Here is a 26,698-nt window from a genome sequence, read left to right on the forward strand (position 1 = left end):
ATTTCAGGGAACGTTCATCTTTATTAACCACAGACTGCTTTTCCCTCTGTGTATTGGCTAGCTCTTGCTGCATAACAAATTTTCCCCCAATTTAACAGCTTAAAGGAAAATGAATTTATCATTTTACAATTTCAGAGAGACAGGAATTTGTGAGTGGTTTAGCAGATGTTGCATGTAGTTGCTGTCAAGGTGTCAGCAGGGGGCTGGCAGCAGCCTTCAATCCCTCACTAAGGGGTCTTCCCTCACTAAGTGTTCTCACAGCAGGACAGCAGGCCTCCCCCAGAGCAAACAATCCAAGAGAAAGGAAGGAAGAGGCCACGATGTCTCTGATGACCTAGTCACCCACCATCACATCCACCATATTTCATTCATTAGAAGACTCATTACATCCAGCCCATACTTAAGGGGAGGAAAATTAACCTCCACCACTTGAAGGGAGGAACATCAAAGGATTTGGGGGTATATACTGAAACAACCATGCACTCCATGCTTCTTTGTCTCTAGTAGCCTTTTACTTTTTACCTTTGTTTTTTTAAAGCAAAACACTAATTTTTTTTCAGTTAGTTTTTCTTGAGTACATTTCTTTGGTTATTTAGGTTACATAGAATATACCCATGATTAATCTCTTGGCTATAGTCATGAGATGAGTTTAATACTCTGGGCATTCAATTATCATCACTGGGAAACTAATGTTCTAGACTATGGTCTGAAAGACAGGAGACATGATTGCATTTGAGGTAAAAGGCTTTGGTTTCTACCTGTAGGGTCCTTCCTTTTTCCTGACTGACCAGCAGTTGATATTTCCTTTATTGCTGTAAAATCAGTCATGTGGTGGCAATAATAGCTACACAGACTAACCTGCATAGAGGTAGGAAGATGAGACCCTGACACTGGTAGGCATTAGAACCTGTTTTCTGACTGCCATTCAACATTGACCCAAAAAGCTGGAGCCAAGCTGTAAAACATACAGTGAGCATCCTTATATACGCAGGTGTCAATAGGATAAATTTCTCAAAGTGGAATCAGTGGGTTAATGGGCATTTAAAACTTTAATAGACATTGTCACACTGACCTCCAAAACTATTGTACCAATTTATCCTCCCTCTGCAGGATGTGAGAAGGCCAAATTCTGCTTGCCTTCACTTACACTGGGTATCATTAAACTGCTTGATCTTTGCAGTATAAGAGTCATAGCAGTTCTCACCATGTTGGCAGAGTGAAGTAGGGCTAATATCTGTGAAAACTTTAAAAATAAGTGTCATGTTCATTCAGCATTCGTGATGGTATTTTATGGAACGTGTAAGAGTTGAGGATGGGAACTGAGGTCAGAAAGGTGGTAGATGGGTCAAAATGGGGTGGCAAGCGGTTTTAGCTGACACTAGCCGAAAGCATCCTCTCTTTATTTACAGCTGAATAGCATCCACCATAAGCCTGTACCATAAGCTCTTTAGGCAGTCTCCCACTGGTGAATATTTGGGGAGAAATATTTAGCCAATTACAAACAATGCTGCAATGCTACTTTGTTTATACTTCATGATTCCGGCTTTCTTGTACATCTTGTAATGTAAATTCCTAGAAGGTAAGTCCTAGTCAAAGCGGATATATTTGTGATTTAGATAGGTACTACTATACAAACTGCCCTATGTAAGGTTCACTAATTTGCGCCCCACCAGCAATGTACTAAAGTACTTGTTTCTCACAATTTTGCCAACACAGCATATTATCAAACCTTTTTGTTTTCATTTTGTCAGTAACACAGGTAAAAAAAATTACCAGTTTTAATTTGCATTTCTCTCATAATGAGTAAGATTAAGCATTTTTTCATAATGTATAAGCTGTTTTCATTTCCTTTCCTATGAACTACTTGTCACACCTTTTGCACGTTTTTCTATTGAGTTGTTGGTCATTTTTATATTGATTTGTAAGAGCTCTTTATTTATTAGAGAGCTTAACCCTTTGTTTATTATATGAATTGCAAACATTTTCCCCAGTTTATCAGTTTGTTTTTCTCACTTTGCTTATGGTGATTATTATTTTTTTGCCAAGCAGTAGTCTTTAAACATTTTTTTAAATGTAGTTTAATTTATAATTTATTAATCTTCTTTTGATGATTTCTAGGCTTTGAATCATAGTGAGAAAGGTAATAAAAGAAAAGTAGTAACAGGATTACCTCATGTTTTATCTAGCACTCATAAAACTTTAGGTTTTACAATTAAATTCCATCTGGAATTTCTCTAGGCTTTGAGCAGTCAAATTAATTTTTTCCTAGATGTCTTCCCAGTTGTCCCAACATCACTTACTAAGTAGTTAATCTTTCCTTTGCTTACATGAGACAGCACACTTAACATATACTAAAGTTCTTCTTTATGTATTTAGATCTACTTGTGGACGTTCTGTTACATTTGATCAGTCCTCTGTTTAATCGTGTGCCAGCATCACACTGCTTTAATTCCTCCAAAACATGGCCTCCTACCACGTTTTAACCTCTAGAACAGCGAGTTCCCCTTACTGTTTTTCTTTCTCAGGGCTTTCTTGTCCATTTCCTAAGACAAACCTTTAGGTATTTTAACTGGGATACCATTACACTCAGAAATGAATGGAGGGAGGACTGACATTTTTATGTTGTTGAGTCTCCAGAATTTTGAAGCCTTCTTCATAGAGGTCCTATAAAATTTTGTTATGTTTATTACTAGGGATTTCAAATTGTTTTGGTTGAACTTGTAAATGGGTTGCTTTCTTCCATATAGTTTCCATCTGGTGGTTATTCCCATTATTAGCCTATAGGGCCAAAGGGTCAAACTCAAATGATCTCTTATTTTAAGATCTCTCCACGCCCACAAATATGTGCTTCCCTTTCATAAACTTTAGGATGCCATGGTCACTTTCTCTTGTGTCCCTGTAATCTTCACTCACTAAGTTGTTTTTCCTTATTGGTCAAATAACACCATTCCTCGTTATTTCCTTTACCTCTTGAGCAATGAAATTACTCTAAAGAAGGTCAAAGGTTTATGAGAGGACCAAAGTTTAGCTCAACGAGGCATCCAGCAGTGGTCAAGAATAACCCATCGCTCTTGCATGTTCCGGTTGGAATTTGCTGGCATTGTCATCTCTACAAAGCAGGATTCATCTCTGGCCCCCCTCTGCTGGGGACCATGGCCCAGCAACTCTGCTCTCTGCCTCTGCTTCTGACTCAACCAAATGCGCTCTCTACCAACTGCCACATATTACATCTCTTTTTAATTAAGAGTTCCATCCATTTCTTCTTCTTCTATTTGGAATAATTATTTCAAAAGTTATCTTCAAAAACATGCTTCTTAGAATGCTAGTACATGCGTTACATTCAGCAGAGAAAGGGCTTGATAATTCGCTGTGTTGGGAGACAGCCCATGTCGTATGTCACGTGTAAGGTCTCAGTACATGTTAACACTTTAAGGACCGAGAATTTCTGGAGTAAACACTATGCATTTTGCAAGTGTATTTGCCCACGGAAGCTTAATTAACACCCTGCACTCCTCACATTCGGGGAACACATTTTGGGGGATGCAGCCTCAAGAGAAGAAGCGCCCAGGTCTGCCTGAGTACCTCTGCTGGGCACACCTGTGACAGCAATTATCTACCTGAGCTGAAGTGTCAAGGTCACTTATGAACTGTAACCCGGTTAGAGGAGCAGTGATTCTTGAATCTCGTTTTCTATATAGCATTTCCCTGTGTGATTTTCTTTGAACCAGAAGAAAGTATTTCTCTGCTAAACATCCCCAAACCAAAAACTAACTAGCCAACCAATCAACCAAACCAATCAACTGACCAACCGACCAACTAACCAACCTGTCAAACAACAAAGTTTAAAACCATTGTTATGGGACTTCCCTGGCGGTCCAGAGATTAGCACTCCGCACTTTTACTGCAGGGGCCTCAGGTTCGATCCCTGATCGGGGAACCAAGAATCCCACATGCCTCGCAGCACAGGCAAAACAAAGAGAGAGAGAGAGAGAGAGAGAGAGAGAGAGAGAGAGAGAGATTTGCCAAAGCTTAAATGGAAATAAAGATTACTATTTTTAAAAAAAGCCATTTTTCAGTCTCCCCCTTCCTCCACCCCCGTCCTTCTCTCTTTCCAGCAAGCAGCACCCAGTATGTTCGTGCCCTTAGCCTTGGAACTCCTTAGTACCTGCGCTCCATCCCATCTGGTTCCACACCTTAGTCTGCTGCCCCATGAACTCTGCCAGGTCTTGGGCTCGGCTGTGGTTTCCCCTTCTTTGAGACCACCATATCCTGCTATGTCTGTCGCCTCTCTGGTGCCCGGCCCCCGGCTCCTGGGACAGCGCACGGTCTGGCCTTATCACTCACCTGTACCATTTGACCTGAGCATACATAGCAGCCGACAAAGGCTTCCAGTTCTTAGAGCTCTCGGTCCACAGAGCCACAAGGACACTCTGCTCTGCTGTCCTGGCCGCTTCTGGGAGCAATTTCCTAGTCACGCTTTAACCCATCACACGGCTGTTTTTGTCTTACGTGTGGCTTTAGTTAATGAGAGCTTTTCTGGCAGCTCAGTGCATAAGAGGATGTGACTTGAGTTATAAATTCCTGTGTTGGCAAGGGCCTGTAATACTGCAGTCCTTACATTATTTGCATAAAAATAATCCACATCTTCAGCAGGGGAAAAATCAGTACAGAAAAAGGTAGCAAGGAGACACCTGGACGGTAAACACATCATGTGTCTGTTCTTGTAATTCAGCAGTTCCAGAGTAGTTTTACCCGCTGTGAATCAGTTATTATCACTTTTATTAGCCTTCTCTACCCGGGGTGATATTATTTTCTGCTTTACTGATAAAAGTGCTAATTCTCAAAGAAAGAAGACGGCGGCGGAAATCTGGGGTGAAGCTGGAGCAGAATCTGACCTGGACGTGCCCCAGGTACCCAGATGGGCTGGGAGGTGGTCTGGCCACGCTCATTGGCTTCAGGAGGATAGCAGGGCTCTGACGCCTCCCACAGGTCAGGGGACAGAGGTGCCTTGAGGCCCTGCTGCTTCCCTGATAGAATCTTCCTCCAGAGTCACATCCTTTGCCGCCCCTCCCCAAGCCTCCGGCCTGCGTTTTGTAGCCCAGACACACCTTTTTCGGACAGAGGGAGGCTACCCCCCTCCCCCATGCTCCACATTGGCTTTAGATGTTGTATATTCTCCAAAGGTGGTGGCAACAAAGCTTCCATTCCACGCACTCTTCCTCCGGGGATCTCTCCGTCCTCCAGCTGGGGGGTGGGGGTCTATGTTCCCTTTGAAACTGGGCGTGCTTGTGACAGAAAAAGTACAGTGAAAAGGTCACTGTGACTTCTGGGGCTAAGTCCTAAAAGGAAGGAGATCCCTTTTCCCTGGGACACTCACTGTCGGGGTTCTGAGTCATCATGAAAACAGTCTGACTTTCCTGGGCTACCATGTTGTGAGGAAGCCCAGGTCACCCGAAGAGGCCAGGTGTAGGTGCTCAGGTTGACAGCCCCAGCAGAGGTAGCAGGTGACAATGAGCATCGACCACCAGACCTAGAGGGGAGACCCCCAGAGGATCGTAGCCCCAGCTACCGAGTTACCCACCCAGCAAATCTTCCCAGTGGAGGCTTCTGACATCATGGAGCAGGGGAAACCCATCCCTCGTGCCCTATCAGAATTCCTCACCCAAGACCATAATGAAAGGGGTGCTGAGGCCATGAAGTTTGGGGGTAGCCTGTTAAACAGCAACAGTAACTGGAACAGATGTAAAATCTCCAATCTCACAGCTGGTTAAAATGTCTGCAAGACGTTTAAGACCCTGAATACACAAATCCTCTAAATTCCTCTGTTCTGGGATGCAATGAGCATGTAGTTTTAAAAGAATGTGAAGTTCTAGCCAGTAAAAAGGCCACACTGAACTTACATGAGGATGGGTGTTTACTCTGGCTTTAATCACACAGTTAAAGGGGCACCTGCTGAACTGGAGTGTCTTAATTTCAGACCTAATTTCCAAAAAGTGGCCGATAATCAAACACTTCTTTATCTAAAATTGTTTCATCATTAAAGAGCTCTTTCAGAATGGGGTCACTTTATCATTCTGGCTGGGAAGGGAACGGCTTGCTGTAAGGATAGAAGGTGTCTCCCAGAGCTGCCCCCTAGCAAAGCGCCTTCTGAGAGCTGGTCTCAGCATCTGCTCTGCCAGTGAATAGGAGGGGGATGATACTGACACTGCCCACGTGATTATTTCTTCCTCCCCCTCCTGCCCTCCCTCCTACCAGCATCCGTTCTGTGTCTGCTCTGTGCCAAACCCTGAGCTAGGTGCTAGAGATACACAGGGGAGACCCTCTCCTTGTGTTTAGATGCTGCCATTTCCTGTCCAGGTACACTTTTACAATTTTTATTATATTGAGAATAAAAATAAAACCCCATGGAAGCTCCTGGATAGTAAGGGTGCCCAAGTGCACGTTGTGGAGGAAGTAGGTTTTCAGATGGACCGCAACTCTATGGGTTGGGGTAGAAGGATGGGGACTATACTAATTAGCATATTGGCTGCTGTGTCTACCCCCCTAATTTGGAGGCTGAGCACAACAGAAGTTCAGTTCTGCGTCATGATGTTGGAAGACAGGTGGCATTTTACCACTCGGTGATTCTCCTATTTGCTTCGCCAAAAGCGTACGCACATCATGCTGCTTCTACCCTTGGCATTTCAAAAAAGACCACAGGATACGGGTCCCATTCCATCCAGGTTGAAGAAGACGAAGGCTGATTTTGATCCACATGGCAGCCAACAAAGTTGGCTGGTGCCAGCGCACTACGGAATACCAGGGGCTTGGCTGCCCCCGAGAGCTGGGGGCTTGCCCAGGAAGCTTACACGGCTCCGTGCCTCCTCTCCAGGGAAGATCTACGAAGCCTCACAAGCCCCACAAAAGGTTTCTGTAAAATGCATGTGTACACATGCCTCTCAGTCCACCTTGTCAATTCCCTCTTCTCCCTACATGGGAGAAAACATCTTCACCGAGAAACAAGGGCTCTCTCTGAGCTGGACTTAAATATACCAACTTTGATCTAACTTTCATAAAACCAAACACTTGAAAAATAACCAATAAAGCAATGAAAAGACCCAATCCTCCCAACTTTAATCCATAATAAAATATTAACAAGCCGGTCTCCATCCTGCGGGTGGAGCATCTAAAGCCCGTCATTGAAAAAATTCACTTCCATTTCCCACCCCCCTGCAGAGAAACACACAGCAAAATATTCCACATAATGGTTCTAATATGTTCCTGCAATGAGGGAGCTTTAGTTTCCAGTGCTTTTAATTTCGCTTATGTTATAAATTAATAATGTATGTATGGTAGAGAGTAACTCATTAAACGTAAGTGTCACGGAGTCAGGCACTTAGATAAGAAAAGCAAGAAAGGATCTAAGCACATAAATCATTTTGTTTCCTCTCTACTTGAAGTAGAAAACAGCTGAGGAGGTAAATGTAATTACTATGATTCTATTTTAAAATATCCAGGAAGCACAAGAATAGAATTTGCATAAACATCGAAAAGGCAATCAGATTTGTCTTCTTTCGTGACAAACTCAACTAGATGGTATGGGGTGTGGCCATCAAACCAATATGCAGTTTCAATGACAGAGAGCTTGCCAGGGCCACGTTCACGGGCTCTGAGGCACAGGAGACCCACCAACAGCTGGCGTCTCTCTTAGAACATGACAGCCCAGGCTGGGAAATGCATCTGAAGGTTCTCAGGGACCCTCAGCTGGAGACCGGCCTCCTGCCCCTCGCTAAGCTTTCAGGTCCAGACCTGGGTGATGGGTGGAGGGGAAGATTGGCCTGAGGGAGCCTGGTCTGCTCTGGCTCATGCCTGAAGTAGACAACACATGTTTTGGGAGTTCCCTGGCGGTCCAGTGGTTAGGACTCCACGCTTTCATTGCCGAGGGCCCAGGTTCAATCCCTGGTCAGGGAACTAAGATCCCGTAAGGTGTGGCACGGCCAAAAAAAAAAAAAAAATGTGATTCAGTGAAGGGAGGACTGACTCTCTGATGCACTCAGCATGGACATTGGCTATATAAGAGAATGTGATTTGATTTTGCTTTAAAAATCAGGCATAACACATGGGGGAGGGGGTGGGGGAGGGATGGAGTGGGAGGTTCGGGTTAGCAGATGTAAGCTTTTATCTATAGGATGGATAAACAACAAGGTCCTACTGTATAGCACAGGGAACTATATTCAATATCCTGTGATAAACCATAATGGAAAAGAATATTTTTAAAAATGTAAAAATAATTTAGAACCACAAAAGAAAAAAAAAATCAGGCATAACAATTTCTAGTGATTTATCTCCCCATAGGTTTCCAATTCCTTAGCTGAGGAAGGCCTATGTGGAATGTAATATAATGAAATAACGTAGGAGAGAATGCAAGTACCAAAAAGTCCCTTTGGGAACACTCTTGCACTGCTGGTGGGAATGTAAATTGATACAGCCACTATGGAGAACAGTATGGAGGTTCCTTAAAAAACTACAAATAGAACTACCATATGACCCCGCAATCCCACTACTAGGCATATACCCCGAGAAAACCATAATTCAAAAAAGTCATGTACCAAAATGTTTATTGCAGCTCTATTTACGATAGCCAGGACATGGAAGCAACCTAAGTGTCCATCAACAGATGAATGGATAAAGAAGATGTGGCACATATATACAATGGAATATTACTCAGCCATAAAAAGAAATGAAACTGAGTTATTTGTAATGAGGTGGATAGACCTGGAGTCTGTCATACAGAGTGAAGTAAGTCAGAAGGAGAAAAACAAATACCGTATGCTAACACATATATATGGAATCTAAGAAAAAAAAATGTCATGAAGAGATTAGTGGTAGGACGGGAATAAAACACAGACCTACTAGAGCATGGACTTGAGGATATGGGGAGGGGGAAGGGTAAGCTGTGATGATGTGAGAGAGTGGCAGGGACATATACACACTACCAAATGTAAATTAGATAGCTAGTGGGAAGCTGCCGCATAGCACAGGGAGTTCACCTCTGTGCTTTGTGACCACCAGGAGGGGTGGGATAGGGAGGGTGGGAGGGAGGGTGATGCAAGAGGGAAGAGATATGGGAACATATGTATATGTATAATTGATTCACTTTGTTGTAAAGGAGAAACTAACACACTATTGTAAAACACTTATACCCAAATAAAGATGTTAAAAAAAAAAAAAAGTCCCTTTGCTCTGTGGCTCAGTTAGAAATGAAACTGCTCAGAGAAATATGTCTGGGCAGTAAGGCTGTTAAGGCAGAGTTTGCAAATTAACAATCACCACATAGGGATCACTGTTCCAGCAATGGGAGGTGCCGTGACCACTATTAATTCAGTACCAACCAACAGCCAAGTTCAGACAAGTACCCCAAATCTTGCAGCCAGCCCGCGGAAATAGGCAGTATTGGCCCATTGTTAAATATCAGATCACTGAAGTGAAAGAAAACTTTGGAGTTGTGCAGATTTGTAAGCAGTAGATTTGGGAACCTGAATCAGCTGAAATCCAATGCCTGAGGTCCCTTCCCTCCACCAAGTGACCTCGTTCCTCTCTGCATCCTTGGTGTCTGGTGCAAGCATCACACTAGTAGGTGTGCAAATGCTGTATGGGGCAGGAAGCGGGGTGAAGGCTGTGGAAGCCATTGTAATGGCTGTTGCCATGTCAGGGGTGACCACTCCAATTTAGCTCTGAGTTGTATACAATCAAGGCTAGAGTGGTGCCCGTGGAAGAAAAATGACACGATAAGGTGTGTCTGCTTTAACATTCCACACTGTACCAGCATTTCCACTCCCTTTTTCTTTTTTAGCTTTCAAAAAACCAAAAAGAACATCAAGAGCTTGACAGGACATTGCTTTCTAGACATATGGATCACCTCACATTTCTGTCTTGCTTTCAGCTCATTCTAGAATGACACATGGCATGTACCACATGAGTTCTCTGCCCTTTTCCTGGCAAACTTGTCTCAAAGCTCACTTCTGCCAAGAAATGCCCCCTTCCCAACAGCCCAAAAGAATGACAAGGCAAGAAGCTGCCTCTCTGCTGTGGGCTCCACACCAGTTACATGACTTATCTGAATCTTCATGAGGAGAAAGACTCAGTTATGCTTGGTTGGAATGTTCTCCATCACCATCATCACCTTCACCATCATCATCACTGCCATCATCATCACCATGACCACCATCACCATCATCATCACCATCACCATCATCACCTTCATCATCATCATCGCCATCATCATCACCACGACCACCATCACCATCACCATCATCATTACTATCACCATCACCATATCACCTTCATCATCATCATCATCGCCATCATCATCACCACGACCACCATCACCATGACCACCATCACCATCACCATCATCATTACTATCACCATCACCATCATCACCTTCATCATCATCATCATCGCCATCATCATCACCATCATCACCATCCTCAGATTCATCACCATCACCATCACCATCATCATCACCATCATGATCATCGTATGATCTGAAAGGAGCAGGAGCTAGGGTTTGTGTGAGTCTGGGGATTCACATTTGGAGTCAACCAAAGACGGGTAGCAAACCTCTGGACCAAGCAAGGTTTAGGACTTTATAGGCACTATCATATTCAATTCTGCTCAGTTCAAACACAAGATCTCTGCAGAAATTTAAGAAAATTGAAATCATATCAAGTATCTTCTCAGACCACAACGCTATGAGACTATATATCAATTACAGGAAAAGATCTGTAAAAAATACAAACACATGGAGGCTAAACAATACACTACTTAATAACGAAGTGATCACTGAAGAAATCAAAGAGGAAATCAAAAACTACTTAGAAACAAATGACAATGGAGACACGATGACCCAAAACCTATGGGATACAGCAAAAGCAGTTCTAAGAGGGAAGTTTATAGCAATACAATCATACCTTAAGAAACAGGAAACATCTCGAATAAACAACCTAACTTTGCACCTAAAGCAATTAGAGAAGGAAGAACAAAAAAACCCCAAATTTAGCAGAAGGAAAGAAATCATAAAGATCAGATCAGAAATAAATGAAAAAGAAATGAAGGAAACAATAGCAAAGATCAATAAATCTAAAAGCTGGTTCTTTGAGAAGATAAATAAAATTGATAAACCATTAGCCAGACTCATCAAGAAAAAAAGGGAGAAGACTCAAATCAATAGAATTAGAAATGAAAAAGGAGAAGTAACAACTGACACTGCAGAAATACAAAAGATTATTAGAGATTACTACAAGCAACTGTATGCCAATAAAATGGACAACCTGGAAGAAATGGACAAATTCTTAGAAATGCACAACCTGCCGAGACTGAACCAGGAACAAGTAGAAAATATGAACAGACCAATCACAAGCACTGAAATTGAAACTGTGATTAAAAATCTTCCAACAAACAAAAGCCCAGGACCAGATGGCTTCACAGGCAAATTCTATCAAACATTTAGAGAAGAGCTAACAGCTATCCTTCTCAAACTCTTCCAAAACATAGCAGAGGGAGGAACACTCCCAAACTCATTCTACGAGGCCACCATCACCCTGATACCAAAACCAGACAAAGACGTCACAAAGAAAGAAAACTGCAGGCCAATATCACTGATGGACATAGATGCAAAAATCCTCAACAAAATACTAGCAAACAGAATCCAACAGCACATTAAAAGGATCATACACCATGATCAAGTGGGGTTTATTCCAGGAATGCAGGGATTCTTCAATCAACGTGATACACCATATCAACAAACTGAAGGAGAAAAACCATATGATCATCTCAATAGATGCAGAGAAAGCTTTTGACAAAATTCAACACCCACTTATGATAAACACCCTGCAGAAAGTAGGCATAGAGGGAACTTTCCTCAACGTAATAAAGGCCATATATGACAAACCCGCAGCCAGCATTGTTCTCAATGGTGAAAAACTGAAACCATTTCCACTACGATCAGGAACAAGACAAGGTTGCCCACTCTCACCACTCTTATTCAACATAGTTTTGGAAGTTCTAGCCACAGCAATCAGAGAAAAAAAAAAGAAATAAAAGGAATCCAAATAGGAAAAGAAGAAGTAAAGCTGTCACTGTTTGCAGATGACATGATACTATACATAGAGAATACTAAGGATGCTACCAGAAAACTACTAGAACTAATCGATGAATTTGGTAAGGTAGCAGGATACAAAATTAATGCACAGAAATCTCTGGCATTCTTACACACTAATGATGAAAAATCTGAGAGTGAAATTAAGAAAACACTCCCATTTACCAGTGCAACAAAAAGAATAAAATATCTAGGAATAAACCTACCTAAGGAGACAAAAGATTTGTATGCAGAAAACTATAAGACACTGATGAAAAAAATTAAAGATGATACAAATAGGTGGAGAAATATACCATGTTTTTGGTTTCAAAGAATCAACATTGTGAAAATGACTCAATTACCCAAAGCAATCTACAGATTCAATGCAATCCCTATCAAATTACCACTGGCATTTTTTACAGAACTAGAACAAAAAATTTCACAATGTGTATGGAAACACAAAAGACCCCGAATAGCCAAAGCAACCTTGAGAACGAAAAATGGAGCTGGAGGAATCAAGCTCCCTGACTTCAGACTATACTACAAGGCTACAGTAATCAAGACAGTATGGTACTGGCACAAAAACAGAAATATAGATCAATGGAACAGGATAGAAAGCCCAGAGATAAACCCACACACATATGGTCACCTTATCTTTGATAAAGGAGGGAAGGATATACAGTGGAGAAAAGACAGCCTCTTCAATAAGTGGTGCTGGGAAAACTGGACAGCTACCTGTAAAAGTATGAAATTAGAACACTCCCTAACACCACACACAAAAATAAATTCAAAATGGGCTAAAGACCTAAATGTAAGGCCAGACACTATCAAACTCTTAGAGGAAAACATAGGCAGAACACTCTACATGTCATAAATCACAGCAAGATCCTTTTTAACCCATCTCCTAGAGAAATGGAAATAAAAACAAAAGTAAACAAATGGGATCTAATGAAACTTAAAAGCTTTTGCACAGCAAAGGATACCATAAACAAGACCAAAAGACAACCCTCAGAATGGGAGAAAATATTTGCAAATGAAGCAACTGACAAAGGATTAATATCCAAAATTTATAAGCAACTCAGGCAGCTCAATAACAAAAAAAACAAACAACCCAATCCAAAAATGGGCAGAAGAACTAAATAGACATTTCTCCAAAGAAGATATACAGATTGCCAACAAACACATGAAAGAATGCTCAACATCATTAATCATTAGAGAAATGCAAATCAAAACTACAATGAGAGATCATCTCACACCGGTCAGATTGGCCATCATCAAAAACTCTAGAAACAATAAATGCTGGAGAGGGTGTGGAGAAAAGGGAACACTCTTGCACTGCTGGTGGGAATGTAAATTGATACAGCCACTATGGAGAACAGCATGGAGGTTCCTTAAAAAACTACAAATAGAACTACCATATGACCCCGCAATCCCACTACTAGGCATATACCCTGAGAAAACCATAATTCAAAAAGAGTCATGGGGCTTCCCTGGTGGCGCAGTGGTTGAGAATCCGCCTGCCGATGCAGGAGACACGGGTTCGTGCCCTGGTCCGGGAAGATCCCACATGCCGCGGAGCAACTAAGCCCGTGAGCCATGGCCGCTGAGCCTGTGCGTCCGGAGCCTGTGCTCCGCGGCGGGAGAGGCCACAGCAGTGAGAGGCCCGCATACCGCAAAAAAAAAAAAAAAAAAAAAAAAAAAGAGTCATGTACCAAAATGTTTATTGCAGCTCTATTTACGATAGCCAGGACATGGAAGCAACCTAAGTGTCCATCAACAGATGAATGGATAAAGAAGATGTGGCACATATATACAATGGAATATTACTCAGCCATAAAAAGAAATGAAACTGAGTTATTTGTAATGAGGTGGATAGACCTGGAGTCTGTCATACAGAGTGAAGTAAGTCAGAAGGAGAAAAACAAATACCGTATGCTAACATATATATATGGAATCTAAGAAAAGAAAATGTCATGAAGAGATTAGTGGTAGGACGGGAATAAAACACAGACCTACTAGAGCATGGACTTGAGGATACGGGGAGGGGGAAGTGTAAGCTGTGACGAAGTGAGAGAGTGGCAGGGACATATATACACACTACCAAATGTAAATTAGATAGCTAGTGGGAAGCTGTCGCATAGCACAGGGAGATCACCTCTGTGCTTTGTGATCACCTAGAGGGGTGGGAGGGAGGGTGACGCAAGAGGGAAGAGACAGGGGAACATATGTATATGTATAACTGATTCACTTTGTTGTAAAGGAGAAACTAACGCACTATTGTAAAACAGTTATACTCAAATAAAGATGTTAAAAAAATTTGTTTTAATTTTTTTAAAAATTAAAAAAAAAAAAAATCTCTGCAGAAACTGGGAAACTGGGAAAGCCCGGAAGAAGGGAAATGCCAACTGCAACACTCAGAGGTAGGTAGGCAAAGCTGGGTTTCACACACGAGCTGAATGATGGCAAGCCTGCCTTCTTATCATTTGATCACGGTGCCCCAAGCAAGGGCTAGCAGCATTCTCCCCACCATCGTCTATCCTGCCCAGGCACCACCTCCACGTTCCTTCCTATGAGGAAGAGTTTTGACCATTTCTTCCCTGCTAGCATTTCTGGAGAGGTACGGGATTGAAGCGAACAAAGGTCTCACGCCGTTTCTCTGAGCATCTGTGGCCTCTTTAGTATGGATTAGATTAGTATGGATGATTTGGATTAGAGAGTTGTCAAAGTCCCTTTTTCATCTTTGGGAGCTCTATGCAGGTATCTTCTTCCTAAATGTAGTAATAAGATTTTAAAATTCCAACGCACCTATGAGCTGACTTGCTAGTCTTGATTCTCTGATTAGGAAGCACACGGAAAGTAAAAAATGGCTAAACGTGAGCTGGTGGGATGGGCGGGGTCTGGACCTCTTAGTCACATCAGTGGCATCCCGTCTTCCTGTAGCCCATACGCATCTGCAAATGCCTCTCTGCACCTTCCTGCACGCCACGCACAGGAGGAGCCCTTTTCCACTGCCTGACCTGTGCAATGTTAACTGCCCCTCAGGACCTGCTGGCTGAAGAACCCCCCTCTGGGATCTGGAGATCCCCTGCTCTCCACCTCTTATGCCACTGCAACACCAATCTTGCAAAGGTTCACAGGGACCATGGTGATTTGTGCTAAAACTGTTACTAAATCTCTTGTTAATAAGCCCAGCCTAGGGTAACTTGACCCTCAAAGAGCCATAATCACCCTGATATGGCAATTATTTAAGCGGCTGGCATTCTTCAAGCCCACAAACAGGAGCACTGGAACCGACCTTTGGCAAAATTTCAATGAAACTGCGTGGGGAAACCACATGGCTGCAGCTGAATTAGACCTTCTCTGAAATTACAAGCGTAAATTCGCATAACCTCCTTAAAGTGCTGCACTGCAAAGACCCATCCTTGATATCTGTTCAAGGATGGACGGAGAGCTCAGGTAACTGGGGGTTGAATGGTGGCTGAAGTACATGAGAACAGAGGAGACTGGGAGTTAATATGACATTTCCTATTTGCCTGAGTGAAAGCAGAAGAGTCACTCGTAGAATGTTCTGGACTCATCTTTGTGGGTGCCTGGCTGTCACTGAACTTCCCTGGGATGAGGCCAGCAGCTGTTGAACTGAGAGGTGGAGGTGGGACGGGGGTAACATCCACGGGGAAACTACAAATACCATGATGACAGGACAGAGCAGCGGGGACCTGGTGTAAATGTGCGAGGTCAGCGTGACCACCTAGGGCACAGGATTGATGCTTCGTGTTTCGTTTCTCCACTGACGCATCCTTGAATATTTCAAATGCTGTCTTAAGACAGGCAGAGACTATCTAAGCCTTTGTCAGCCACCCTCATCTCATTTCTGCCTTTGCTGACACTGGGACCCATTATGATGTCTCATGACGTCCTACTTAGATTCAGAGCATTGACGATGGGCCGTCCTGCGGCTATACCACAGGTTCTGGTGCTCAGATGGCTGTGTGTGTGTGTGTGTGTGTGTGTGTGTGTGTGTGTGTGTGTGTGTGTGTGTGTGTGTGTGTGTGTGTATGTGTATGTATGTGTCTGTGTTTAGGGGGAAGGTGCTTTGCCTCAATAGCAAATCTGACCAAAATCTCCTGGTATGAAGATTTTTTTTTTTCTTTTTGCGGTACGCGGGCCTCTCACTGCTGTGGCCTCTCCCGTTGCGGAGCACAGGCTCCGGACGCGCAGGCTCAGCAGCCATGGCTCACGGGCCCAGCCGCTCCGCGGCATGTGGGATCCTCCCGGACCGGGACACGAACCCGCGTCCCCTGCATCGGCAGGCGGACTCCCAACCACTGCGCCACCAGGGAAGCCCGATATTTTTTTTAATGTTTTATTTTATTTGTAGTATAGTTGATTAATAATGCCATGTTAGTTTCAGGTATACAGCACAGTGATTCAGTTACACACACACACACACACACACACACACACACACACACACACATATTTTCTCTTTCATACTCTTTTTCCTTATAGGTTATTTTAAAATAATGAGTATAGTTCCCTGTGCTATACAGTAGGTCCTTGCTAGTTATCTATTTTTTATACAGTAGTTTGTATCTGTTAATTACAACCTCCTAATGTATCCCTTTCTCCCCGTTTCCTTTGAAGATGTTTATGCATAATTACCATTATTCACCACCAAACAGAAAACACGGGCCCAAATGAACAACTGAAGTTACCAAATATTTTGCCCATTTCTTGTAAACTGGTTGCAAAAACAAACAACAACAACATCGACTGCAAGGGCTCTGGATGCAGCTTGTCGCTCCTCGGGTGGCTGATTCTTGGAAATAAGACAGGAAACAAGAAGGCTACAAGTTAGGAGGAAGGGAAAAGGCAAAGAGATGGCTAAGCCCAGGAAATGCCTCTGTCCCTGGGCCTGAAGCTGGTGGCCACACAGGGCTCTTGGACCCCATGGAGGCCATGCTGGTGAGACCTCCTTGCCACTGGACTCCTGTATCCTGAGCTCTAACCTTAACCTTTGGGCTTAACCTTTGGGCTCTGGACATCTCAAGGGCAGGGTCCTGTAGCGCATGTTCAGAGTTGACAGTCATGAGTGTACATTACTGTAGAAATGAATAAAGAATGAATGAATGAGTGAGTAACGGGGGCTAACCCAGGCTTTTGGGTGTGGACAGGGTGAGGAGATGTTGGTATAACCACAAGCGCCTTCAGAAAGACAGACAGACAGGTCCCCAGCCTGACATCAATGTTTCTCTGCCCAGCACCTCTACTCCAGCCCTGCCCCATCTTTCTTCACAGCACTTGGCACCCTCTGACCTATTGTATTTTAGTTGTTTGCTCTTTGTCTCCCACTAAAAAGTAAGCTCCATGAAGGCAGGAATTTTCATTTGCTTGGGTCACTGCTGTTTCCCTAGCACCTAAAACAGTGCTTGAGGGACTTCCCTGGTGGCACAGTGGTTACGAATCCACCTGCCAATGGAGGGGACACGGGTTCGAGCCTTGGTCACATGCTGCAGGGCAACTAAGCCCGTGCGCCACAACTACTGAGCCTGCGCTCTAGAGCCCGTGAGCCACAACTACTGAGACCATGTGCCACAACTACTGAAGCCCACATGCCTAGAGCCCATGCTCTGCAATAAGAGAAGCCACCACAATGAGAAGCCCGCGCACCGCAACGAAGAGTAGCCCCCGCTCGCCGCAACTAGAGAAAGCCCGCATGCAGCAGTGAAGACCCAGCACAGCCATAAATAAATAAATTTATTTATTTTAAAAATAATTAAAAAATAAAACAATGCCTGACACACAGAAAACCCTTGGCAGATTTTGTGGAATGAGTGAAGGGCTATCTCTATCTTCTTAGAATGGAGGGTCCCTGTGGACTTGTTTACAGAGCCCCCTCACCCTCTGCAGAACTGTTGATGGCAGCAATGGGCCAGAGCATGTCCAGGGCTCAGGGAAGAAAAAGCAAGCAAGGGGCCCATCAGCTCACATCAGCTAGGAGGCCTGACAGTGCCAGGAGGGCAGGGCCTGCTGGGGCATCGCTATTTACAGCAGCCTCGGCCATGCGTTCATATTCACATCGGGCCTGAAAAACATGTACCAGTGTTTCCCAGAAACGAGATTTCCCTCGCCAATTTCCAGAATGCCTGAGTTGAGTGAGAAAATAACCACTGAAATGCTTTTCACCAACACAGGACTTTGCTTTCAACTGAAGAAGTAGCTGATAATTCAAAGCAAGAGACCTGGCCTCGTAATACTTCAAGGTCTACACTCAAAACAAAGAAACAAACAAAAACCCAAAATACTGAGTCATTCTACCTCTGATGTGAAACGGGCACATGCTCTGTAACCAGTTATGTGATTAGCACTCTCCTACTTTTGAAAGCAGCTCTGATTATATCAGTCCTGGATTCAAAAACTTTCAGAGGCTTCCACTGCCTGGGGAATAAAGCCCCAGCCCCATTTTTTTTTTTTTTTTTTTTTTTTTTTTGCGGTATGTGGGCCTCTCACTGCTGTGGCCTCTCCCGTTGCCGAGCACAGGCTCCGGACGCGCAGGCTCAGCGGCCATGGCTCACGGGCCCAGCTGTTCTGCAGCATGTGGGACCTTCCCGGACCGGGGCACGAACCCATATCCCCTGCATCGGCAGATGGATTCTCAACCACTGCGCCACCAGGGAAGCCCCAGCCCCAGCCCCTTAAGCCAGCACCCACAGGGCTCCCCTTCCTGGCCTCTGACTGTTTAGTCCTGCCCACCACTTGGCCCTGTCCTCAAATCCAAGCTGCAGCCCAGCCAGTCTTCCCCACTGTCGCCCACCATTACACCCCATTCTGTTTTTCATACGGGTCTCTCTCCCACTTGGATGTGAGCTCCTAAGGTCGGGAACAACATCTGTGTCACTCACACGTGCCCACATGCCCCTGCGAATGAAAAGTGCCATCTGCCATACTAGTAAACAAAGGATGTTGCAGCCATCAAGCCATCACATTACAGCCACCCCGACGGTGAGCCCTGAGGGAACTCAGGATGGGAAAACACAGGATGCTGGCCCCAGAGAGCTGAGGTGCACATCAAAGGGACGATTTCTGTGAGCGCAGACTCTTGCATCTTCCCGTACATAGAAAAGCGCTGAATTCCTGAACTTCGAGATATCTGGTTTTCTTTAATTCACACTAATCTTTTGAGGTTCCGACAACCTGGTCTTTGTTGCAAAAACTCCTTAATATCCTGGCTCCCCCCTTGCCTCTTCAGAACCGTCCCTCAGAGCGATCTGAGAGGCTGTATCCCGGGCTTAAGTCCTCAGAATGTCCACTGAATAAAACATAACTCTCAACTTTTAGGTTGTGCATTTTTTTCAGTCGACACCTCGACACACAGACATCGAGCCCACACCTGTTCTACGGGCCCGGCCTCCACGTGCCCTCTGTTCCGTCCCCAACAGAGGGATGCTGGCACTGCTGAAGGTCCAGTCTGATGGCTTCTCTGCCCGCCACTCTCACTGCCTGCCCACATTTGCACCAGAAGCCAACCTTCTCTGCATATGCATGTAGGAGTCAGGGGGTCTGCTCCTGCTTGCCCTCCCGCTCCTCTGAGGCTCCCCACCCGCTTTCCACCCCCGATGGGAGCTTCCCCTGTGCCGTGCTCTCTCAGCCTCTGTGCCATCCCCAGACTCCTCTGCCTGCACGGGATTCAGCGCCTACAGGACCATATGCTTGTCTTCCAAGACACTGCTCCTCGGTCATTTCCTCTAAGAAAACTTTCCACCTGTCCCAGGACCCACGCACCTGGGCCTCTCCCCTGGGCCCCCTGCACACACCCTCGCCTTGTCTGGCCATCTGACTCCCCTACCGGGCTGCGGGCTCCTTGAGGACAAGGACCAGTTATGATTCTATCCCTGAGAAGATGTGCAATAACCATTTCCAGAAGGACCGCTCTGCTCTTCTCCTTAGACTTTGAAAGTTACAGCGGCGAGACCCCTTATGGATCCCGCGTAAGTCTGTGCCTCTACGAACGCACACCCAGCCCTTGGGGGATTGAAGACAGACGAGTGGCATCAAAACTGCCCTTTCTTGGCTCAAAACATCTGCGGGCGTTTCTGAAGCGGAATCAACTGGCTAGCTTCCAGAAGCCTGGAACTACAAAAGACAGAGGGAAACATCTGTCACCACTGTATCATTCGTTCACTTCTCTGGCAGCCGCAGGAGAGCAGAAGCTTCTAGTGTTTGCTCATGAAAAGAGGTCACTACTGGGAGAAATTCCTGGAAGGCCTTCTGACAAGCCTGCAAGTGCCCCAGATCTGCTCTGGCTGATTTCTGCTGACCGTGGCATCCCTGGGATCCAAGATGCTGTCCTCCTGTCCCAGGGTCAGAGGGGCTGGGAGGCTGTGTGTCATCACACCTGCCCTTGACAGTCTCCCCAGGGCCATGAACCTGACACGGCCTCCCCCGTGTGCCTTCCTCTGGTGCCTGGCTTTGCACAGACTCCTGGGAGCTGAACCCCCTTTTAAGTCACGCCTACAGTTTCTGCAGCGCCCACATGCATCTCTGTGGCCAGAGCCCTCCCTGGGTCCTGGACACTACTGCTTCCTCAGGGCATCCCTGAGACTGGCTGTCAGTAAGAAACAGGGAAGGTGAGGGAGCGGTGTTGATGATCTGGGGAAAGAGAAGAGCTCGCTTTACTCCTGGAAGTCTGGGGTGGTGTCACTGGGGAGACCACAGGCTTGAGGCTGAAAACCCAGGACAGCTGGGCTTGAGAGGCTTTCACAACCACACTCTAATTCCTGACAACAGTGCCCCACCACAGGAAGCCCTGATCATCCCAGAATGCCCCGTGCAGCCAACAGACCTGCAAGCTGATTTCTGCAAGGTGTAACACCTGCATGACCCTGCAGGGGTTGGCCACTCCCTGTAAGACCCACCCCTGCAGTTTAAACGGGCCACCATGAGGCGGGCGATGAACTGAGCAGGCGCTGCATACCCCGCGAATATCACAATAGGGTTCCTGGCATTTTTATGGCATTTCACAGCCCTCAGGGCACTTGCACATACGGGGGTGGGGGGGTCTCATACGATCACGATCACACGACAACTTTTTGTGCTGGGCGGTGCATGTGTCATCACCCTCCGTTTACAAACGAGCATCTGAGGCTCCCGGAGCTTAAAAGACTTGCCCATGGAGCCTCCCCTCCCTTGCAAGTGGCAGCGGACTAGGACTCAAGCAGCCCTGGGGCCTGAAGCCAGTCACCTGCCAGTTTCACATGGTACGGTGAGTCCTGCTTCCTACTTGCTTGGGCAGATCAGCAACCTTTTAAAAACCGTGCAGCTGAGACTCAACAACTCCAGGACCTTTACGGTCCAAGTCCAGCCCGGGGGCCAGCAGGACTAGCATCTCCTGGAAGCTCGTTAGGAAAGCAGATCCTCGGGTCCACGCAGACCTACGGAATCATTGTCGGCTCTGCAACAACGTCTCGGAGACGCCTAGGATTTGAGGAGCTCTGTGTGAGGCATCACATGCTTTCCTCCCTGTGCTTTGGCTGACTCTTCTAGGTTCACGCTGGGGAAGCAGCCTCGGCGGGGAGGGCTCAGAGAAAAGAAACGTCTACCTGACTGCTTCTTGAAAACCACAAGAAAAGCTGGCTTATTGGGCCAGCTTCCTTCTCTGAAAACGGTCTCTGCCTTTTCCAGTTTCTCCCCAGCTCCCTGCTGCAACACTTTCACCCATAGACACATCTCCTCAGTTGACTCTCCATCTTCTCCATTCATTTTGATACAAGCACAAACATGGAAGATGTGATTTCAGTTTGCCTTGACTTCTGGGACTCCTAAAGTCTGTTGAAAGAACTCCCAATTCGGTAGGGGATTAAGAGGTACAAATTACTGATACCAAGCAGGACCCTGTGGGGCTCCTGGGCACAAAAGCCTTTCTGTGTTCCCCCATTTGTTGATTACAGGAAATAGGCTTCATTCAGTCTCCAAGACCTTCCCAGAGTTCCAAAGGGCAGGTTCAAAGATGCTAATGGGGAAGGGAGGGGATGCAGAGACAAGGGAGGAGCAGTCAAGAAACAATAGTGCAGCCTTGGGGCAGGGTCCTGGTTCCCCCTCAAGGGATACACAGAACAGTATCTTTGAGCTGTTTTGCAGACACTGAAACCCTCACCAGGTGGAAGAAGTTAACTGTTTGCTGCCCCACAAGCACGTAGACCCCAGACTGGTTGGAACCAGAAGGCTGATGATGCAGACTCCCGCTTACCTCACCACCAACCAATCAGAAGAGTGTCCACGAGCTGATCACACCCTCTTTGAACCATTGCTATAAAACTCCTCACTACTCCCTCCAGGTCGGGACACACAGTTTTGAGGGCATTAGCCCACTGCGGCCCCCTTTGCCTGGCAAAGCAATAAAGCTCTTCTTTTCTACTTCACCCAAAATTCTGTCTCTAAGATTCAGTTCGGTGTCAGGGTACAGAAGCCTGATTTGGCTTCACTACTAGGTATAAAATAAGCTACAAGGACATATGGTACAATACAGGGAATACAGCCAATATTTTATAATAACTATAAATGGAGTATAACCTTTAAAAATGCTGGATCACTATATTGTACACCTGTAATTTACGTAATATTGTACATCGACTATAGTTCAATTAAGAAAAAAAACAGCCAAAAAAAAAAAAAAGAAGAACTCCTAGTTTGAGTTGTGACACAGTCACGACTTCCTAAGTAAAGTCAGTGATGTTAACATTTTTCTCTCCCTTTTTTGAGAGAGAATGTTCCTTCACTCCTCCAGTGGTGTGCATAGCTTAACCGACATACCCCAAAATTGGTTGCTAAATTAGCAGCTCTGTTTAGCCCAAGGGAGAACACAGTTTACAATCAGAAAGATTTTTTTAAGTGGTGAGCTAAGCTTTATTACAGAAATTGGGCAAGGTTTTAACTGGCTTCTCTAATCAAGTGACGGTTTTGCCCCCCCCCCCCCCCACTGTTCTCCAGTTGACATAGCAGTCACCATCATTCTCTCATGATTCTTCCCAGATACTTTTTACAGGAAGACAATAAGCTTCCTTATCAAGGAAATCAAGGAAGTCATGGTGTGATGTCTTTCTATGTTTAATCTGCTTCAATGACCTTTCATTTTTTCCTCCCTTGACCTTCTACCCAACTTCGTTGGTAAAAGAGCTTTGTTCCTTCTGTGTTGTTTTCAGCACAATTGGTTAACGGTGCCAGGCCTGCTCTAAGTGACCAGCAAGGCTAGTCTTGTCCCAAGGTAAGTGTCATGTTGAAGATACATCTTTAGGGCAGTAGAGGGTACTGCTCCCCAGGGGAGGCCCTCTTTGAGCTGCCATGTTTGAAGGAAGCAGGGAAAGACCATTTCATCTCCCCTCCAGTAATTCTCCATCAAGAAAGGGCACATACGCTCACTTTATGAGAGGCAGTGGCAAAATATTCTACTCCGTTTAAAGAAAGGCAAACTCCTAATTACAGACTGAATACACTCAGGGCTACTTTACTGTTAAATACATCATTTACTGAATACTTGCTTTTCTCTGTGACTAAAAGCAGGCCATTATTTCTCTCTTGCCTTTGGGACAATTTGGGGCCCTGTCAAAGTTTCTAAACCGATTTGTTTCAGCCTGTTTTTAGCTGCTGTTCAGAAGAGGTACCTCAAGTGCCTCTTGAGCGATTTCTGGCTGGTCCTGAAGCCACCGGTTTAAGTCAACGCTGGCAATGCCCCAGGCCTGGGCAACGGTTCCAGGCTCCAGGCTGCCGCATGCTTTGTTTTGAGAAACCCCTCTGAGTCCCTTCCACCACGGGGACCTGTGACGCCGGTCTTGTGACTCAACCTGAGCTCCATCAGTGCCCCTTCTTCTAGAATGAGTGCTCTGACTTACAACCTGGTCTTTCAAAGGAGCCGGTCCAAATTCCCTCTGAACATTATACCTCCAAGTCTAACTTTACAGTGACAAAATGGTAGAATCTCAGAAAAAATTCTGATGGGAGTGTAACCTCCATTCCCAAACCTCCTTGCTCCTTGGACCCAATGACGTTTTTAGCTAGCTTGCAACTTCTAAGGGTAACTTTTCAGAATGGTGCTGAAGTCTGAAGCAGATAGTAAATGGGACATGGTGACTGTATGCGGGGGGCTGTTTGGTGGGGTGGCGGTAAAGTGGGGAAGAAGGTGGTAGTGAAAGAGTAATACAGCCCTCAGCTTTCAAATTTTTTCCCACCTCTGGGGCTGACGAAAGATACATTCCCAGGGCCTATCTGGTCACCTTGGCCAGCATGCTTTCCCTGGGATTTTTTTTTTTTTTTTTTCTGAGTAGATCTGATTTGGGCCAACAGTGGGTCCTTAACGTAGCCACAGAAGACCTCAGCTTTGGGTGACCACGAGGTCCAGGGACTGGCACAGATGAGACCCCAAGGCCAACACTGACCATCCAACTCCCAAGGAGGCTGGGGGAGCCCTGCTGTACGTTGTGGCAGAGGGCTGGTGTCAGGGTTTCTGACCTCTTTTAAAGGGAGGTCATACCAATGAGGAAATACAGTGAGATCATATCAACGAGAAAATACAGTCAACAGAGCTCAAAGAGTACCTTGACTTTGACGACTCCATGGGTCTGCCAGATATTCAGACCCATGCAACCACATAACCAAAGGAGGAAAAGGCTTGGGTTGGAGAGGAGTAATCTTCACCACGAGCATTGCCACATGGGAAGGTAAGTTCCAGGAAGCAGCTGAGTCACCTGGCTCCATGGACCAGTCCCCAGCCCAGTCTGAGGAGGGATAAAAGAGCTACAGAGTTTTCCCATTTCTACCCTTTCTGGGGACCTACCACAGCACACCTCTGGAAGATGCTGCCTTCTCCTGTCTCATATAAAGGAGTTCCTAGCATTGAGGGGCTCGAGGCAGAGGAAAGGTGTTCACCACTCTGAGGGGAGAGAATTCCAAGCCTGGAACCTCACTAAGACAGCAGGTGACACGGTGACTTCTCACCACGGTGCCCATTGGCCCCTCTCAGTGCCCGCCATAGGGCAGCCCGGTAGCATCAGTAATCGGGAGAGCAGCCCAGTGCCGGGCCGGCTTCCTGGCATCCCGGAGGCACCTACCTGTATCTCTGCTTCACCGACTGTTTCTCTGCCGACTTGCAGACGTGCCCCGCGTAGTACAACGGGAAGAATAAAAAGTTCCAGTTGGTGGCAAACCACGTCAGGGTGAAGGGAGCATCGAGCTTCCTGAAGGTCAGCTTGGCGAGCTGGGTGGCACCGGCCCAGGAGGAGGACACGCACAGCACCACTGCCACGCCCCAGAAGATCTTCTTGAGCTGCGCCTGGGAACATCTCCAGCAGCGAGGGCTCGGCCTGCCGCCGGTGTCGGTCCCCACCGGCGCCTGGGTCTCTGCCGGGCCCGGGGGGTCCCGGGGGCGCTCCTCCCCTGGGGGAAGAGAGGGGCACGGTTAACCGGGGCCTCCGCACGTTCCGCGTGGCCAGGATGTGCAGGAGTAAGAGGGCAACCAACTGTCATTGTCACGGCCGGCCACCCGGGGGAGGGGCGGGGAGATGGGGATAGGGGCGTGGAGGCAGCTTCCTGAAACCAAACTTCAAGACATTTTCAGTGGTTTCCTGATCCTCTAGAATCTTGACCCTCAAATGATGGCGCATGGGCTGGCAGCATCAGGACCATATCCCCAGCCTGCTGGCACTGGAGAATCTCAGGAACCCTAGCGTCAGAATCTTTACTTCAAGAGGCGCTCTCTGGGCCCATCTGGAGAAGTGGAAGCATTTCTCCAGAGCACAGAGTGGCTGAAATAGTTCACCAAGTGTCAGCTCACACGGAGTGATGTGCTACCCAGCCTGAGCGGTGCCAGGGGCTGGGGATTCCCCCCTGAGGAGGTCACAGGCCTTGACCTCTAAAAGCTCCCAGGACACTGAGAGAAGCTCCTCCCTGCCTGTTACTTAAGAGCAGGGATGCCAACAGTCTCATCCTCTTTTGCATGTAGAGCCAAAAAAGATCTGTCTCTCTTATTTCTCTATTTGCTCTTACTGACTTCCAGCTGACGGCCTTCAGTCCCACTTTGCAGTGTTACTTAAAAACCACAGCCTCTGGCAGCTGGTGCTGTGAAAGGCCTCAGACGCTCCATTTGAGAACTGTGTGACTTCTGGAAACCAGGCTACAGGCCAGAGCACGGCTGTGCGGCAGCATTGTTCCCACAGACCGTGAGAAGGTGGAAAAGGCGTTATTTTCCACTGTTTGGTTTTCATTCATGATTGTGTGCAGGTCAGTCAGCTGGAAATTTAAACAGAGCTGTAACTTGTATCAGATGTGACCATGGATGGATGTGAACTTCCAGGGGACAGCCTACTTGCCTTTTATATGTTCAGCCAGGCACTTAGATGAATGAGGGCACACAGTATAAGGGTAAAGGAGATGGGTGCAAAATATATTGGCGTCAAATGTACTCTATGGATTTTGTTTAAACTTAGCAGTAACTTAAATAGCTCTAACACCATGAAACCAAGTTTTGTACATCATACTGTCTGAAATATAATAATTCTATGAGGCAAAATCCTGATTCAAGGTAGCCTATTA

At 45.9% G+C, this 26,698-nt stretch overlaps 1 protein-coding gene across 6 annotated transcripts in view; it reads right to left on the reverse strand.

Moving 5' to 3' along the window:
• Positions 1-26,698, reverse strand: part of SLC35F3 (solute carrier family 35 member F3) — a 295,313-nt gene that overhangs the window by 78,962 nt on the left and 189,653 nt on the right. For all 6 annotated transcript variants that reach the window (XR_010839006.1, XR_010839007.1, XM_067025696.1 and 3 more), the window contains one exon: positions 25,219-25,543. Coding sequence is in view for 4 of the 6 variants with exons in the window: in XM_067025696.1 (XP_066881797.1) it covers positions 25,219-25,543 (325 nt within the window). In the remaining 2 variants the exon portion in view is untranslated. The remainder of the gene's footprint in view (positions 1-25,218; positions 25,544-26,698) is intronic.

The sequence above is a fragment of the Kogia breviceps genome, chromosome 2, assembly GCF_026419965.1.
Source record: "Kogia breviceps isolate mKogBre1 chromosome 2, mKogBre1 haplotype 1, whole genome shotgun sequence".
NCBI classification, from domain to species: Eukaryota; Metazoa; Chordata; class Mammalia; order Artiodactyla; family Physeteridae; genus Kogia; species Kogia breviceps.